The sequence below is a fragment of the Idiotropiscis lumnitzeri genome, chromosome 18, assembly GCF_059441095.1.
Source record: "Idiotropiscis lumnitzeri isolate Australia: NSW breed Sydney's pygmy pipehorse chromosome 18, RoL_Ilum_1.0, whole genome shotgun sequence".
NCBI classification, from domain to species: domain Eukaryota; kingdom Metazoa; phylum Chordata; class Actinopteri; order Syngnathiformes; family Syngnathidae; genus Idiotropiscis; species Idiotropiscis lumnitzeri.
The window spans coordinates 4,529,979-4,546,157 of NC_142408.1; the positions used below are offsets into that span (position 1 = coordinate 4,529,979).

Genomic DNA, 16,179 nt, shown 5'->3' on the forward strand with positions numbered 1-16,179 from the left:
TGAAAACAGCATACTTTACCTTTAAGTTTAAAAAAAAAAAATGCCTATTTCATATTGACCCCTCGCTTTTCCAATCCGAAACAAAACGGATAAGCATCCCAATTTCTAGATGCTAATATTAAGCGTGGTTTGAACTCTGTTGCTAACCAAAACAGCAGCTGCAGGGCAAGTAAATAGTCTGTTCAAATGTGGGAATTTACTCAGCTGCCTGCAAACTATTAAATATAATTGAAGATCCAGTAACTTTTCTACATGTGGTTGTGTGGGTTCATGTTGATTTCGAGGAAACTTTTGCTTTAATTTGTGTTGTAATTACGCGCTAATTAATATGAAGCGCTTGTGAAATGCGCTATGTTAAAAAAGTAAAAAAAAAATAAAAATAATAATAATCTGGCACAGAAATGGCTCAATTTTTGAAGAAGAGCCAAGCGGGTTATATTTTTGCATGGTTTCTTTTTGATTCGAACCAAAATCAACCAAACTTTAATGCAAACTATGATCAAATTGTTTCTCTATTTTTTTATTGATTTTTTTTTAACAGCTGCTTATTCTGCTCTCAACTGAATAATCGTCACCACCAAAGCAACGAATACGCCAGCATTTTATGGACCAGTAATTATCCCACTCAGACTGCTTAATTATTCACACACATGACTGCCAACCATCTATTCACTTTTAAAATAATTTGGCTTCACCGCTCCTCTGTTTCAACTCTCACTGTGTGCAAATAATCCCCCAAAAAATAAATAAATAAAAATCAACTGCACGCCAGTTTTCCAAAATAGAGCAAAACAGCTAAATGCATTCTGAACAAAAGGTGAACGGGACAGAAAAAGGAGCGAGAAGAAAGAGTGAATGTTGCCGTTTGATGGATGAATGATATCAATCAGCGTTTCGATAATTAGAGCAATGCCCGTCCGCGTACGCCAGCGCCACTCAGGATGGGCCGAACTGAGTCGACGTCATCGCCGCATACTCTTGACCCATATAAATCCAACCAACTGACTCATGTTCCTCTTGCGTAAGCCCGTCCGTGGCATCTGTTCAATCTGGTTGGAGCAGGATGTCGCTCATTGATGGCTTGGCTTTGCTCGCTCTGCTTTTTATACGCTGTACAGTATCTCATACGTTCGGCGCAAACGCTATGAATTACTCAAAGGAAAGGAAAGTGTTTTCACAAGATTCCCCGTTATCTGTTTAGTATCGCAATTCAATATTTGAACTGCTCATATACTGCTGAGAACAGATAACACTCCACAAAACACTCAAAAACCCAAAGTCACCTTTTCAGCAATAAACGCGTGAAAGTCAAACACTCAGACTTGGTATTTGGTCACCAACGCATGAATTAAACCAGAGGGAGTCAAAGTCATTTTTGTGGACGGGCCACATCGGCGTTGCGATTTCCCTCAGAGGGCCGTTACGACTGTTCAACAATTTTTCAATATATTTTAAAAGAGGGAGGATTGGCAACAAATAAATGGCGATGTCTCATATTTGTTAAATATGATAAAAGGGAAGAAAATGTGCTAAAAACAGGAAGTTGACGCACGTGATTTTCCCTTGACGGGCCGCATAAAATGAGGTCGCGGGCCAGATCTGGCCCCCGGGCCTTGGTTTTTTTTTTGGATTGAACATACAATTAATTGATTGATATGACTAAATTCACGTTTGCTCTTTTAAAAAAGCGTGAAAATAACAATTTGGGATGAAAAGTCCCGAGGAGCTCAGTGACACTTGAGGCGGCTACTGTATTTTCATCCATTTAAGCTTTTTCTGTTTGTTGAGAATCAGAAACTCGTAGTGACAGAACCAAACCAGCGCATTCCACGGTTCAACAGCTAAAGTATCGGATGGACCATCATAACCGCGTGCGCAATGTACTTTTGGCGTTGCGTCAATGCCACTTTGTGAGAAGCTAACCAAAATGAGGATCAACTATGGAATATCATTTTACCTCCCGCCTGAATCCTGCATCCACAAAGTGATCTTGTGACGAGAAGACATCAAATCACATTCATTTATTCCAAAACAAAATACGAAATGGATTTTGTCGAAACTTTATCTTGGCAAAGAATAGTTGCATAATTTAAAGCCATCAAAAAAATGGGTGGACGGTCGTTTTGTATTAGCTCGTCGAAAAATTACAAAGAACGTGCATATAAATTGTCTCACATTATTATGGATGTATATATAAATTTGTCAATAAATAAATGTTAAAAAAATACATGATTAATCGTGATTAATTATGTCAATGTTAGCGATTAATTATTTTAAAAAATTTTAATTGTTTGACAGCACTAAAAAAAAATCCCAGTCTAACTGGACACAAGTGAAGTAACTCATCCAAAAAGTGTCCACTCGGTCGTTTCAAACGGCTCACGTAACTCTCGACAATTAGTCGATAGCCAAATGGGAAAAATGTTTGGCAGAAAAACTAATGAAACGCTACAAAAGCATAAATGATGGTGTGACTTCGGTCAACATTTTCTATCAATACAGAAAAAAAAAAAGGCCAAAACGCAGCACACAGCTGGCAAAAATTACAGCTCCTGAAATTCTATTACGGTAAAAGCCATTCTGCGTGTTCTCCAGCTTACATGGCGATTACAAAAAGCTCATGCCAAGGGATCTTTTTTTTTTGGGGGGGGGGGGGGATATACAAATAATAGCAAATCACAGGGAGGTGCAGAAGGAGAGCATATACGAGGAGGGGGGGGGGGGTGCTCAAATGTATGACGTAATTGCGTTCGATCAAACATATTTGTGTAAGAGCGGCCCGACCCAGACTAACCCAAATGTTGTGAGAAGACAAGGAAACTGCTGGCAAACTGCCAGAACAAAACACAATGTAGCAAAAAAAAAAAATGGATGAGAAGGAAATTGCGAGAAGTCAGCCTCGGTTGGCCAGCATCGTGCGCAGAAGTCAGGAAAGGAACAATTACAAATAATGAGCAGAAAAGCAACACGGCGCATATTTAAACGACGCCTTGCGCCCACTTTCGCTCATCGCATATATTTTGCAGCGAGTCAAACATTCATACACACTTTCGGGTCGCTTAATGGCCGCTTTAATGTTTAGTGATGGAAACGCTTGTGTGTGTTTATATTTATTCAAAAGAAACTATTATTGTTATTCGCATCACTCTGGAATTTGATCTCCTATTTTAGTCTTAGTCATCATCATTTACAAGTTAGGTAGGTTTAGACCAGTGGTTCCCAACCACCGGGCTGCGGCCCGGTACTGGTCCGCGGACCACTTTGGACCGGGCCGCAGCAATTACTCAATTATTTGTTTCCAATGGCCTGCTTCTATAGCAAAATTTACGTAAAAAAAAATACCAGACACACAATGAACAAAAATCTAAAAGCCAAACTTTAGATTTTGCTCACTTTTTTCCCTGACTTGACTGAAAATATTCAAGACTTTTTTTCTTCGTACGCAAAAGGCATTTTGTTTCGACAGTGACCGGTAATATCGCTAACGCTGTGTTGGTGAGCACTAATCCTTCCACTCTACTGGTGTGGCATGATTACTGCACAGGTGTGCCTTAGGCTGCCCACGATGAAAGGCCACACTAAAATGTCGACGGTTGTGTCCATCGAAGATGAAAATTCTGAATATCGAATATTCATTTCTCGACCATAATTTATTTCCCTCACGTCGCGTTGTATGACAACAGAACTTGTCTCAGTGCTCTTTACACATGGATCGGATTAAAGATCACGCTCAAGCAAGCACGTTTTTTTTTTTCTTTCTTTTTTTTTTTATTTAATTTTTTTATTTTTGAGCCACCCGCATCGCTGGCCTAACAATCCGTTAGCATGAGCAAATAATTCCAACACAAGCTGTCAGAAACGATTTCAGGGACAATCATCTGCATGCTCGTCATCCTCATCTGGGTCTTGACCCGACTGCTGTTTGCTGTCATCACCGACTTTGAGTGGACAAATGCGCACATTTGATGGCGTCTGGCACTTTGGGGAGGTGTTCTCTTCACGGATGAGTGGCCCCGTGTCGGCGGCGGGGTTATGCTGTGGGCAGACGTATGGAATGGATGTATTTTGTTGACGCCGTTTTGAATGTACAGAGAGACCGTGAAGAGATCTCGAGACCCATCGTTGGGCAATTCATCCATGCGTGATTATGTTGTGAGGATCTGCTGCGCACAATTCTCGGGAAGATGATAACGTTCTAGCATTGCCAGATTATTCGCAAGGTATGTCACCCACTGAGCATGTTAAGGTTGCTCTGTATTGGCATATTCTACAAATGATATTGATCCATATCATGGATTTAGGAATCTTGGAGCAGCAAGTGGGCGGAGCCAGTTCATGAAAATATTCCGTTTTCTGCATCTGTTTCGAGGGGTTTTCAAAAAATTTTTTTCGTGTGCCATACACTTTAAATTCAGCTCATGCATAATGGGAGGAAAAAGAGAAATGTTGCATTTATTTTCTGGTTCGGGATAGTTGGATTACTCAAACTTCAAATAAATCACTGAAAATAGTGAAAAACTAACCGCCGTCTCCGATAAATAAATCGGCGATAAATTGCGATTTTGCATTTGGAAAATGATTTTTTATTTTTGTCAAAATGTTTTATTAGTGTTTCCTCGCACAGATTTACACATGCGCAATGATGCTTGTGTTGCCGGGCGAAAAATGTTCAATATTTTATGTTAATATTTCCTTGTTGCAAAAAAAAAAATAAAATAGAAATAAGTGAGCGGGACACAACTGAAGAAAAATAATTCTTGGACTATTCTTGGCTCAAACATTTATGTTTATTGTCTGAGCGTGCTGTGTATTATGTAGTGTAAATCTACTACTGATAGGAATTAATTGCTCTTCGAAGGCCGCCAAGCACGTCGTTCCCTTTTTCTTCTTTGGCAGGCGCCACGACAGCTCGATCGCTCAACGGTCTGGTTGTCATTATCATCGGTCTTCGCATCGCTCTGCTTTTAAAAGACTGCTCGCAAATACATATCCCACTCCACTTATCCTCTTGACTGTCTTCTTTTCTTCCCCCTCCAAACATGTGCGCCACTTGTGCTTGTCTGGGTCCCATCATCACATAAATGGGATTATGGAAATTACAATATCAAGAGTGATAATTGTGATTTTGAAAATGCTACAGTTGAGTTTTGGTTTCATGAAGTTATCTAGGCCACTGGGTACATTTGTACCAGTCTTTGGTATCCCGAGCTTGACTGCGCCTCCTATTTTTGTCGAAAGGATACCTCAAAGTTGGACCACGGTGGTGAAACTTTTTGTTCAATCGTCATGGCTGGGCTGATTGCGATCATGCTGACGAAGCTGCAATAAGTTGGGTACACAAATGCGCACTGATGCAAGCGAAAATGGCGTGCACGTGAATATTATCGACATGCGTGCGCACCTGCGCACCACTTCTTTGTATCCCCATTAACAGAATAAACCCTTCTGCGTCAGATGCGTTTCGATGATCATCTCAGACTATCGGGACATGAACACAATAACTCACACTGGACAAAAGTACTTTGATGCCACTGGAGGTGTCAACATCGATTAATCGTCAACTAATCGATCAATTGAAATGCTATTTTAATAATCGAGTAATAATTTGGAGCGATTGTTGAATTTAATTGAGCACAATTTTTTTTAATTACTAAACAATACCAAATCATATCAAGTCTGCGTCTTTGGATATTAACGTATTCATTTTGGTAGTAAGCACTTAAAAAAAAAAAAAAAGTAAATTTCCTACTAAAATGCGGCGCTCAACATCCTCTAATTGAGAGTCTGCACCAGTCTTGTATATCACCGCCATGTCATCATGAAGAAAGTCTTACGACTATTTATGTCCCGAATGGCAAAATGAATTAGACTCGGTGCCCGGCGGAAAAGCGTTCGCTATCGATCAACATAAGTTACGACTCGAATTCATCAAGTTCAAAGATTTTTCTTTCGTCGCTGCTGTTATATCGGGCCCAAAACAAACAGTAATAGATGAAATGTGGAGCTTGTCAAAGTTATATTCTGTCCACTGCATGACTGAGTGAGACAAAAAAAAAAAAAAAAAGCAACACTAACGGCGTGCTTGCGAGGAGGTAAAAATGGGAAAGAATGGGCAGTGGGGGAAAAAAAAAAAGGGAATGCAGAAACCCCTTGGCCCCCTGCCTGCGATCTGCAATCTGCTGATGGCGAGGCTCGTGATGAGGAGGTGCACAGCATCCATTTTTAGCGATGAGGTCATCTTTAATTAACAAAACAAAGAGAGTCAGCTGTGTCACTCCAATCTGTTATCAGCACCCGTGCTCAAGGACGCCGGCTATCTCCATATAATTCAATCTCTTAGAATGAGGGCTTATCGACGCCAATGCGCAATGACGGCGCGCTTACATAAACAAGGGAGCGGGATACCTTGTCGGAAAGCAAAAGAGACCTTCCGAATGTCACGGGCATGTCTGGCTGGAAATGGCGAGAGGAAGGCGCAAAGATCAAATGCTTGCTCGCGTTTTTACACTGCAAAAATTGGGGAGTGTGAGATGATGACATCATCGCTGAGCAACCGCCAGTTCTGTTGCCTCTTTTCTCCTGCCCGTGATTCCCGACGGAGCGCGGCTTGCCTACATTTTCATACAGCCGCTCACAGTCGCTCCGTCCTGGCCGGAGAATCCAAATCAGCTTTCATGCAGATATAAGACGTACGAAATGGACCCGTGAGTTTTTAATTAGCATGAAACACGCGCACGTGTGCGGACATGGCAGAAGTGTGATATAAGGACAACGATTGAGCAGCTGACTAAACAATAGCATCCAGGGAAAGGTGATGATGGAAGCCAGAAGCTCGTCCACGTTCGTCGCGTATGCAAGGCGCCTTCCACTAAAGCGTTTTATGAGATACTTTTCAGAACCATTTTGGCGCCTTCCCCCTTTTTCCTTTTGGGAACTCACCGTGAGAGACAGGAAATACAGACATCTGACGTTACAGACTTAGGTAAGCCGCTAATCATTCCCATGCAGTCAAAACATAACACGCAATTTACTGCAAAACAAACTCCAGGGGCAATAAACCCGTGAGGTGTTTTCCTACGACACCTGAAAGCCGCACAGGCGCTCGGGATTGACCTTCATTTTTTTTTTATTTCAAGGAAAGGACGACAGAAGTTATGGGTGCCTTTTCTGTTGCCGGTCCTACCCTATGGAATGAGCTTCCATTAAATGTGAGGCAAGCCCCGCCCCCACTCTGTTCACTTTCAAAACTCGTTTGAAGCTTTTTCTGATGTTCTTCTGGTATCTATGGTTCATGTCTTTTAATTTGGGTGCTAATTTCCGCACCAGCTGTTGTGAAAGGCGCTAGATAAATAAAGTTGTATTGTATTGTTCGATCAATGCGGCAGGTCAGATTTGGAAATATGATCTGATCACCACTTTGGACTTTTGTCTCAAAGCTGCTTTGGACGTGCCGTTGTGGGCGAGCGCCCGGGCTGACACTAATGCGCCAGATCCACTTCTTTCAAGCGGCGGCTTGGTGAACGCGGCCTCTGACCTGTTGTGCCATCTAGAGGCCGTCCACTTAAGCCCCGCCCCGCCCCCCCAGCGATTCGGGGTTCCTTCCCGAGAGCGATCCCAAAACAGGATACTAAAAATGTTTTTCGAATGCTGCAATCGTGATAAAACGAGAGAAGCGACTGGAGAAAGTGGAAAGTCAATCGCGATCATCAAGGCAATCACTCATTTTTTTTTTTTTCCCCATAAGCGGTCCACAACGCTAACTCCGTCAACAATAAGACCCTGCAACTGATTAAATCCATTCGCATTATTTCCACGGAGAACGAATCGTTTGTTGTGTGATCAGCGTCCTGGAACACACTGTGGTCGACCTTCGTCTCCGCTCGAAGCCAGGCCTCAAATGACTTATCCTCCGTTCGTTCCTTGACACAGGAAGAAACAGGCCGGGGTGACGTTTTTTTTCTTCACTAACTATTCAAACACAGCTCATGTTTGGAGTCTTTTCACTTGTACACAGCCGGCGCACTCGCCGGAGACTGTGAATCAGCGAGTCCCAATTTACATGCCAATGGGGATGAGTTATCAGATTTGAAGACGATAAATGCCATCACAACTCACCTTTACATTTGATTTTATTCCGCACTTGGAATGATCGACTGCCATCTGCGGTGACCTCATCTTCACCTGCACTTAATCTCCGTGAGTCAGTGTTCCTCTCGACACAGTTGTGGGAACAGGTGATCCCTTCTCTGTCTGCTTCAAATCTAACGCCTGGCTCCGGACGTGTTTTTTTGTTACGTCAGGGTCTGTGCATTTTTTTTTTTTTTACGAAATAAATGATCTCAGGAAGACCGCGCTAAGTTTGGAATAAATAAGATGTGACAAATGTTTCTTGTCATCCGGTATATTCCGAGGTTGCTAGGTTCCCCACCCTTGCTCTTTATGCCGTGCCTTTCCACATTCCTGAGCGTCTGTACTTTTGTTTTCCGCCAAACGTCACACCATGTCCTCACCTTCAACTTTGCCGCAAGGATGGGTCGATTTGTTCCGAGCTAAGATAGCCACAGCCTCTCCACGGACCCATCCGTAAAGAGGTGGGGGAGTGGGGCGGGGTGCGTCGGGGATCATCCGGCGCGCAACATTCAAATTTTCTGCGTACGTCGTAATTGTCAGTTAGAAAAAACTGTTAAAATATTCGCCGTACGGTCAATTAGGGTTTTATATCAGCTCAGTGAAATTAGCTTTACATCATTTTTTTTTGGGGATTGGAATCACATTTGTAAAAGCGTCATTTGCATCGATTTGTGTGCCAGCGCCCAAAGGAGGAAGGTCGCGTCGATCATGACAGATGCGCACGGCGCTTAGCGAGCGCGATCCAGCGCAGCCGACAAGATTAGCAGACCGATAAAAATAAATAAATAAATAATTCCCGGAGTCGCTCGGGATCAAACATGAGGTCGTCGCATCGAGCGGCATTTTTGGGATGCCGCCTTTACATTCGCAGGCGAGACACCAAAGGACTCGGATGATTGCTTTCATTCAAAGCAGGAAGCTGTTACAGATGAAAAAACACGAGTTGAAAGAGAGGCTTGTTAAATCGTTTGAATCAGAGTTGGGGGGGCGGGGGGGGGGCATTCAAAACGCCTACACCTAATCAGTCAATCACTGACTTACAACTGTAGGTGTCACTTTGTCACTTGATAGACCTTTGACAGTACGGCACGGACTGGAGGGGGGATCGGGGGGGGGGGTGACGGGGGGGCAGGTGGCATTTCCTCCTACTGTAGTCTAGACAGCTCTGGCATTCAAAATCCGACTTGAGAATCCACCGACACGTTTCCGTGCGCATTCCTTAAATGGTGCACTCTTGACTGCGTGACTCATGCGCTGACATTTTGCACGAATGCGCTTGTGCAGCTGCCTCCAAATCGCCAACGTCTAACCATTTTTGTTTCCTAGCCTCGCTGAGATAGATTCAAATGCATACCACGGACATGAGACCACGACGGGATCAATTCTAGCCAACTGCAAAAAAATAAAGACACAGCCATCAAATGCATCGGCCAAGAAACAATTGATTCCTGCGTGAGGGGGCACACTGCAGCCAAATGGACACTGCGGCATCCGGAGCAATATTTTCTTCCCTTCTTCGTACCTCATTGAAAGTAGGACGGAAATTCTGCTTTTCCACTACAAAGTCAAACTTTGAGTTTTTCTATTTCGAAACGAGAAACAATTGCCGCTTCCGCACTCGCTTCCTTCACGATTTGTTTGCATGTCCCTTTCTGAGGGAACTCACCGAAGAGGGACATGGGCGTCGCTCAAAAAAGTTTGGGCGACTGTCTGATGACGGTAAATTTGTGGGGGAAGACGTTTTGAGCATTGTCGGTGGATTTCATGCGCCCCTATTTTGCATTTGTTGCACGTGAAGAATTTGACGCAAAAAGTGCAAGAATAACTTAAAAGAGTCCGGCCAAACTTAAGTGCACCAAATGAGCCAAACCCAAACATCACACAATTTCTTCCAAGTATGAGCCTTGACTAAAGCTTTGGATCAGGATTTTTCCTTCGGATTGTCAAATATGGTTTTCTGTAAATCAGGCGACTAATCCTTTATTACGTGCGTAGCCGCCCTTTTAGATGTTAGATGTCAGGAAAAGGCCCAACTGCTTGAAATCATCACGCAGACTTGGAAAATATGAACAAGGAAAAAAAACCACAAAAAAAACTAGAAGAACTCCAGAAAACCACCAAGATGCCCCTGAGCAAAAAAAAAATAAATAAAAAAAAAATTCTTAAGAAGGGTTGCTCGTGTTGGAAGGTTGGTTAGCCGAGGAATGTGTGTTTCCTTGTCCGTCAAAGTCCAAATTTTCAATGATTGACGGTGTGAAATTGTTGATTCGCTCTGCGTCCGAAAGGTGGGCGGGGCCGACTGGGTTTCATGAAGCCGTCTTCCATTTTCCTAGGAAGCGCCTTGAAGATTATCGAGAAAGAAAATGCCAAGCAGGAAGATCGGCCAGTACCAATCCAATAATTTCCAAATAAGTCAGTGTAAGTGTGAGAAAATTACACATCTCAACACGCCGCGCCATTATTTGCTGAGTCCGGAGAACAAGATCTCATCATTTTAAGAGGGCCCCTATTATTTCATAAATCTTCCCCCCTTGCGATGCCATCCAAGTATGTATCAGCGAACTGCGTCCCGCTCGCGTCGGAGAACAATGGCGACGTTGCGCCAGCCGCCGCTTTTCAGCGTGGAGGCCACCCGATCGCCGCCGATAAATCGCAACGGGCAAAGCGCATGGGAGGCATTTGCCAAATAAACCGCTCCTCCACGTAAATTCACTCTCATAACCACGCATATTTTATTTATTTTTAAACGCCTCATTACGCTATTTTTCCAAAGCTGTGCACTGTACAATTACGTACAATATAAAGCGAAGAGGAGCGCGTGAAAAATGAAGATAAAGACGTCTAATCTATATTCCATGCTTTGCAACGACATGATTTATAGCGGTGACTGGCACATAGCAGAGTGAGTCACCCGCACCATCTGCCCCTTTCAACCACCTTGCTGGGGCCCGTGCTTCATCAGCACTCCTCCCAGGGCTGATGGATGGCCTGTCCATACTTCTCAATGACTAAAGCCAACTCCTTCCACACCAATATTACTCAAGTCACATCACACCTTCCTCTGACTCACCCATGGCTACTTTTGCAATTCGGCAACACACAGAATTTTTTTTTGTTCTTGGTTTATGATCCAAATTCATGCAAGCCACTCAACTCTGATCACTCTGAATTTTATTTATTTTTTTTTTTTTTACGAGGATGAAATAGAATTCCAGGTGCATGCACACCAAATATGAACATATGGTGCATGTGACTCAACTGCAAAGGGGTGGAGATGCCAATGGCGGGGGGGCGGGGCAGGGGGCGGGATTTATTTGCAAGGCAGTAAATGTATATTAGTAAAACGTCACCCCTCGTCGAGTTCAAAAGAGCGCCGGGCTTTTAGCGGATCGGTCAAAATCCGGTGATGTGGCGGCGGCAACATGATTTCGAAGTAGCAGAGGAGGATTTTTTTTTTTTTTTTTTTGGGCACCATTAACACTTTGCAGACTTGCACTTAAAAGGCTGTGAGTTAGCATGTTTGTCTGTTAGCGGCGCTAACTCTCTCCCTTTATTGCTCTTTTCCACCTTCGTTTAGCATTTAGCGTTTATGTTGCATCACGCGAACCTGTTTTGTTGTTGGTGTGTGCGCCGGTAAACTGTTATACTGTGGTTATAACAGATTTGTTGACTTTCTCTTTGTACACGCTTTGTTCTTATTTCATCATGCTAAATCGTTTCCACTCTCAGTTTTTTAGGCATGATTTTTTCTTTTTATTTATGATGCGACAGACATTTTTTTCCGAGACTTTCAAACAAGTTGATTTGACCTGCAACATAACAGGAGAGTTAATGAACCCAAATTAAGTTATTACTTCCACTTAAATTCTTGATCCAAATGTAAAAAAATCTCTCATCCATTAAAGAACCATAATCCCCACGGTGAAGCGTCAAAATTTCATTTCTAAGACACTCGAAAATGTAGAGTATGTGACATTTTAGGAGTAAGTATTTTGGAGAATGAAATAAATTCCTGGAACCGAAACACTAGACGCACAAAACATTGCAGAGTGATCACGTCACAGTCTTCCAGACTGCTTATCGTCTCGACATAACATAAAGATATCATCTTCAACACTGCGCAGTTGAGAAACATGTGTTATGTCTCCGCACGTTAATTAATCTGACAGCCCGTTTACGCTTCAGATGCTGATGTTTGGTTTAGGAACTGATTTTTGGACTCGGGTCAACTGCCGACTTCTCATACAAGTCCCCAGCTAGAATGATTTAAGCGCAGTATTACTTCATACCTGTGTAGACCTCGGCCTCGGAGGGGTCTTCCACCCGTTTATGCTGGATGATATAGTCTGAAACTTTGCAGCCAATCAGGGGCTCAACGTCCAACCACTCCAGGGCCACCATTGTGCTGGAAGGCTCCAGGTAAGGGGCGAGGCGCAATCTGAAGAAAACGAGCAAATGTGGGAATTAAACACATGATCAATGTGACCGTCTTAAAAACTTAAAGTACATAATTAGTAGAATTGCGGATTTAAATTGTAATCGGTACATAACTTGCAGTCAGTTTTAAGTGTGCCGAAACCGATTTCGGTACCGTTCTGTACTCATGCTTTCTTTCAGGGCCGATTACGATATTGATTATTAGTAGTCATGGAGGCCGATAACCGAAATGTCAAGCTGATATTCATTGGTTGAAAGAAAAATGGTGTCAAAATAAAATAAATAAATAAAAACTCCCAAACTTGACTTAGTTTTATCAAACAACTTTAGTGATTTACAATATGTTAATTCAGATCTTAGAAAATCAAAAACTTGATTTCAAAAGTCTAACAAAAAGTGCAAGGAGCTCCCAGGCTTCTGCAGACAGGGCCACCAGCACAGCAGAGAGAGAAGTGTGCTGCAGCGAGCCAAAATAAACCTTTTAATTTATCGGCCTTGAAAGTGATGCCGATTATCGGCAAAATGCCAAATATTGGCCTGGCCGATAATCGGTCTATCACTTCATTCTGTATGAGATATTTTCTTTTCAACTTCCTGGGTGGGATCGTCAGGACACCTTGAATGAGAGCATGAGCAGGAAAGGGCTGAATGACATCGATCAGAACTTGCGTCCGTAACTCCCTCCAACGGGCGCGTCTGCTGTAGACGGCGCATTCCGTGCATCCAGCCATAAAAATCACTCTCGTACGTGCATGAATTGTGATGTGGCATGGCATCACCTCACACTTACACCGGCTGTCTGAGGGGACTGCAGTTAGGCAGGCCATCTCTGCTGAAGGCACTCAGGTCACAGCGACACCAGTTATCAATGACGTCGCCCTTTCCGGCACACCAGTATGAGCTCATTGTGGCGCTCTTGAAGGCCTGTAAAGGGTAACAGGTGAGAGAAATGCAATTATCTCGGGGAACATGCGCTGCCTGTCCATCTATGTGTACGCCCAACCTGCCCCAGGGTCTGAGCACACACACACACACACAAGCATAAGAATCATTATACTTCTTCCGATATAATCACACTCCTCCAGTCACTTTCTTTTGCATGTTCCCTAAAATGAATAATTTAAGTGGAAATCCTCAAACTAGCGGAAATGTTCTTCAGTGGATAAATATCATCTTTATAAAAAAAAAAAAAAGGTCTAGGACTCAGATGAGGCTCACTAAGATAGTAAGGACAGTTCACTTACGCACACACACTTAGACAGAAGGACCTTTTCAATTCCACAGCTCCCAATTACCGGAAGCGGGGAACATCTCACTAACATCGTCGATCTGACGCTGCGATATCATAGATGTGCTGTGACTTTCATGACGGAGGTGTGAATGAACCGCCCACCCCCACCCCCACCCCCACCCTTGACGTCTATGTTTGTGTGGTCGTCTGTCTACAGTGGCGGTGGGAGGAGCGGGTATGTGAGGAGATGACATCATCTCCTTGCGTCTCCTTGTACTGCTTCATTAACAGCTGAAAGCAAAAAAAAAAAAATCTAAGAAGCTCAGTCATTCTCTAAAAGGCACTGAAATGCCAATGGGAGCGTCAAGGCAGTAAAATATAATGTCAGGGCTTCCCTTTAAGCCACAGGAGCGATTGAGGGGAGTTCAGAGGAGTTCGCAAGCACTCTGGCTCCCCCTGTCACGCAGTTGGATCAATGGAGCGCTCCCTTTATTTATGTGCCCTTAACTTAACTTTGGACAAGTGCTTGATCACAGTCACCAAAATAGGACACCGGAACCACACGGAAAACATTATCGCCGGGTACCAGGCGCCCAAAATAAAATAACAAAGAGGAGCCACTCCTTTGTTCACCATCAGAAAAAAAAAAAGAAGCAAGGAACGCTTCTTGAAGACCACCGCTGTCTGTCGCATGTCCGCAATGCACACACAACAAATTAATTATTGATTTCCACACTTTATTTCATGCATGTGGAGCCACGCCAAGGACGCTTGGGTTAACAGTCCCGAGACCGCAAAGGTAAACATACGAGCAATTTCTTGCCAAGGTGCGCGCAAGAAACATACGTGAAAGTCGCAAGTAAGTCTTAAGTCTGAACTTTAAAAAAAAAAATAAAAATAAATCAAGGAAGTCAAGTCATGACCCCAAATAAATTTGAAATAAGTAATTTCCTGGTTTACACAAGTCCCAAGTCAAATATTGTTACTTGGTCACAAAATATATTTGAGTGATAATTTTTATTTTTATTTTCACTGATTACAGAACAAAAAAAAGTGCATTAAAAAAATTAAACAACTAGTTATATTTATAAAATAAATATATGCAGCGTACACTTATGAAGAATAATGCGTATGTTGTGTTTACGTGAGTGTTTATAGCGATCAATGTTTGCAAAAGTACTACTGTGATGATCAATACTGTGTTGAAATTCACTGTATATGGCACAGGTGTCAAAATTAAGGTCGCCGGGCCAGATCTGTTTATTTATGTAGCACCATCAGCTCAGTAGCTCCACTTTTATTTAGTTCTAAAAAAAAAAAAAAAAAGAAAAAGTGTCTTGCTATCGTTCACAATACATAAAAAAAAAAAAAAAAGTTGGATGATTAACAGGAATTTGGATTTTGGGTCGGTTGGGCCGCCACCAATTTTTGTTACATAAAAAGTGTTAAGTGATAAGACAGACTTGTTGGTAAAAAAAAAAGGGGGGGGGTTGTGATAGTAATGGAATGCAGTGGAAGCGGAGGGAGGTACTGCTACTTGATAACAGGATGATATCTTTGACTTTATTGATTATCCATAGATACATTTCCCAGAACACTAAAGAGACGTAGACTAATGGGAGGATAGGAAGCAAATCCTGATGCATTATACATCATTTTGGAAAAGGAGGCATTTCCACAAAGACGCTACTGGATGTCCACGTTTGCTTTCCGTATCGCTCGCTAACCGTCACTTTCTGCCGCTTCCCAATCGTACCTCCGTCCATCTCCTCATGACTTCATCAATACCCCAAATTAATTGAGTCCACGTGATTGCATTGAAGCAGCCTTGACAATAATACTTGAGAATCAGCGGCGACTCCAGCTGCAATATTCTGAGCCTTGACGTCATGTAGCCCCCAACCCCCCCCTCAGGCAGACACGCCGGCACCGAAATACGATTTGGACATTTCATTTTCATACAAGCCTGATGTGACTTCCAAGAAGGCCACCGTGACCTCTTTAATGTATTAATCAGTTTGTCCACGATAAACGGAGCGTATTACTGTCCGTCTTTAGCGGCTAATACAAGAAAACACTGACCAGCTGGCCCACAGTATTGATTTAGAAAGTGATCACCAGTTGTGGTGAGGAGTCCAGCTCACACAGGAGATTGCCAGCGAGGAGTGTGGCTTTTTGTGCGTGTTGACGTATCAGTCTGAAGTTTCGGAGATGCTTTTTTCCCAATCTCCCCGAAGGGTGCTTCTTACGTCATTCACTACCAGCCGAGTAAAAAAAAAAAAAATCTTTGACGTCTTTTGCCGTCAATGGCACTGAATGAGTTAATGCTCATGCCGCAGGTGCTGTTATTCAAGAATTCCCATCCCAAGTGTGGCTCCTGA

General features: G+C 42.9%; 1 protein-coding gene across 5 annotated transcripts in view; it reads right to left on the reverse strand.

The window, feature by feature from the left end:
* The window catches only part of astn2 (astrotactin 2), a 228,018-nt gene that overhangs the window by 14,963 nt on the left and 196,876 nt on the right, over positions 1–16,179 (reverse strand). For 4 of the 5 annotated variants that reach the window (XM_088280727.1, XM_088280726.1, XM_088280725.1 and 1 more), the window contains 2 exons: positions 13,358–13,491; positions 12,420–12,568 (listed from right to left, as the gene is read on the reverse strand). In XM_088280727.1, the coding sequence (XP_088136853.1) occupies positions 12,420–12,568; positions 13,358–13,491 (283 nt within the window). Of the gene's footprint in view, positions 1–12,419; positions 12,569–13,346; positions 13,492–16,179 lie in introns of those variants that run through there. The other variant, XM_088280728.1, reaches the window with a different exon arrangement.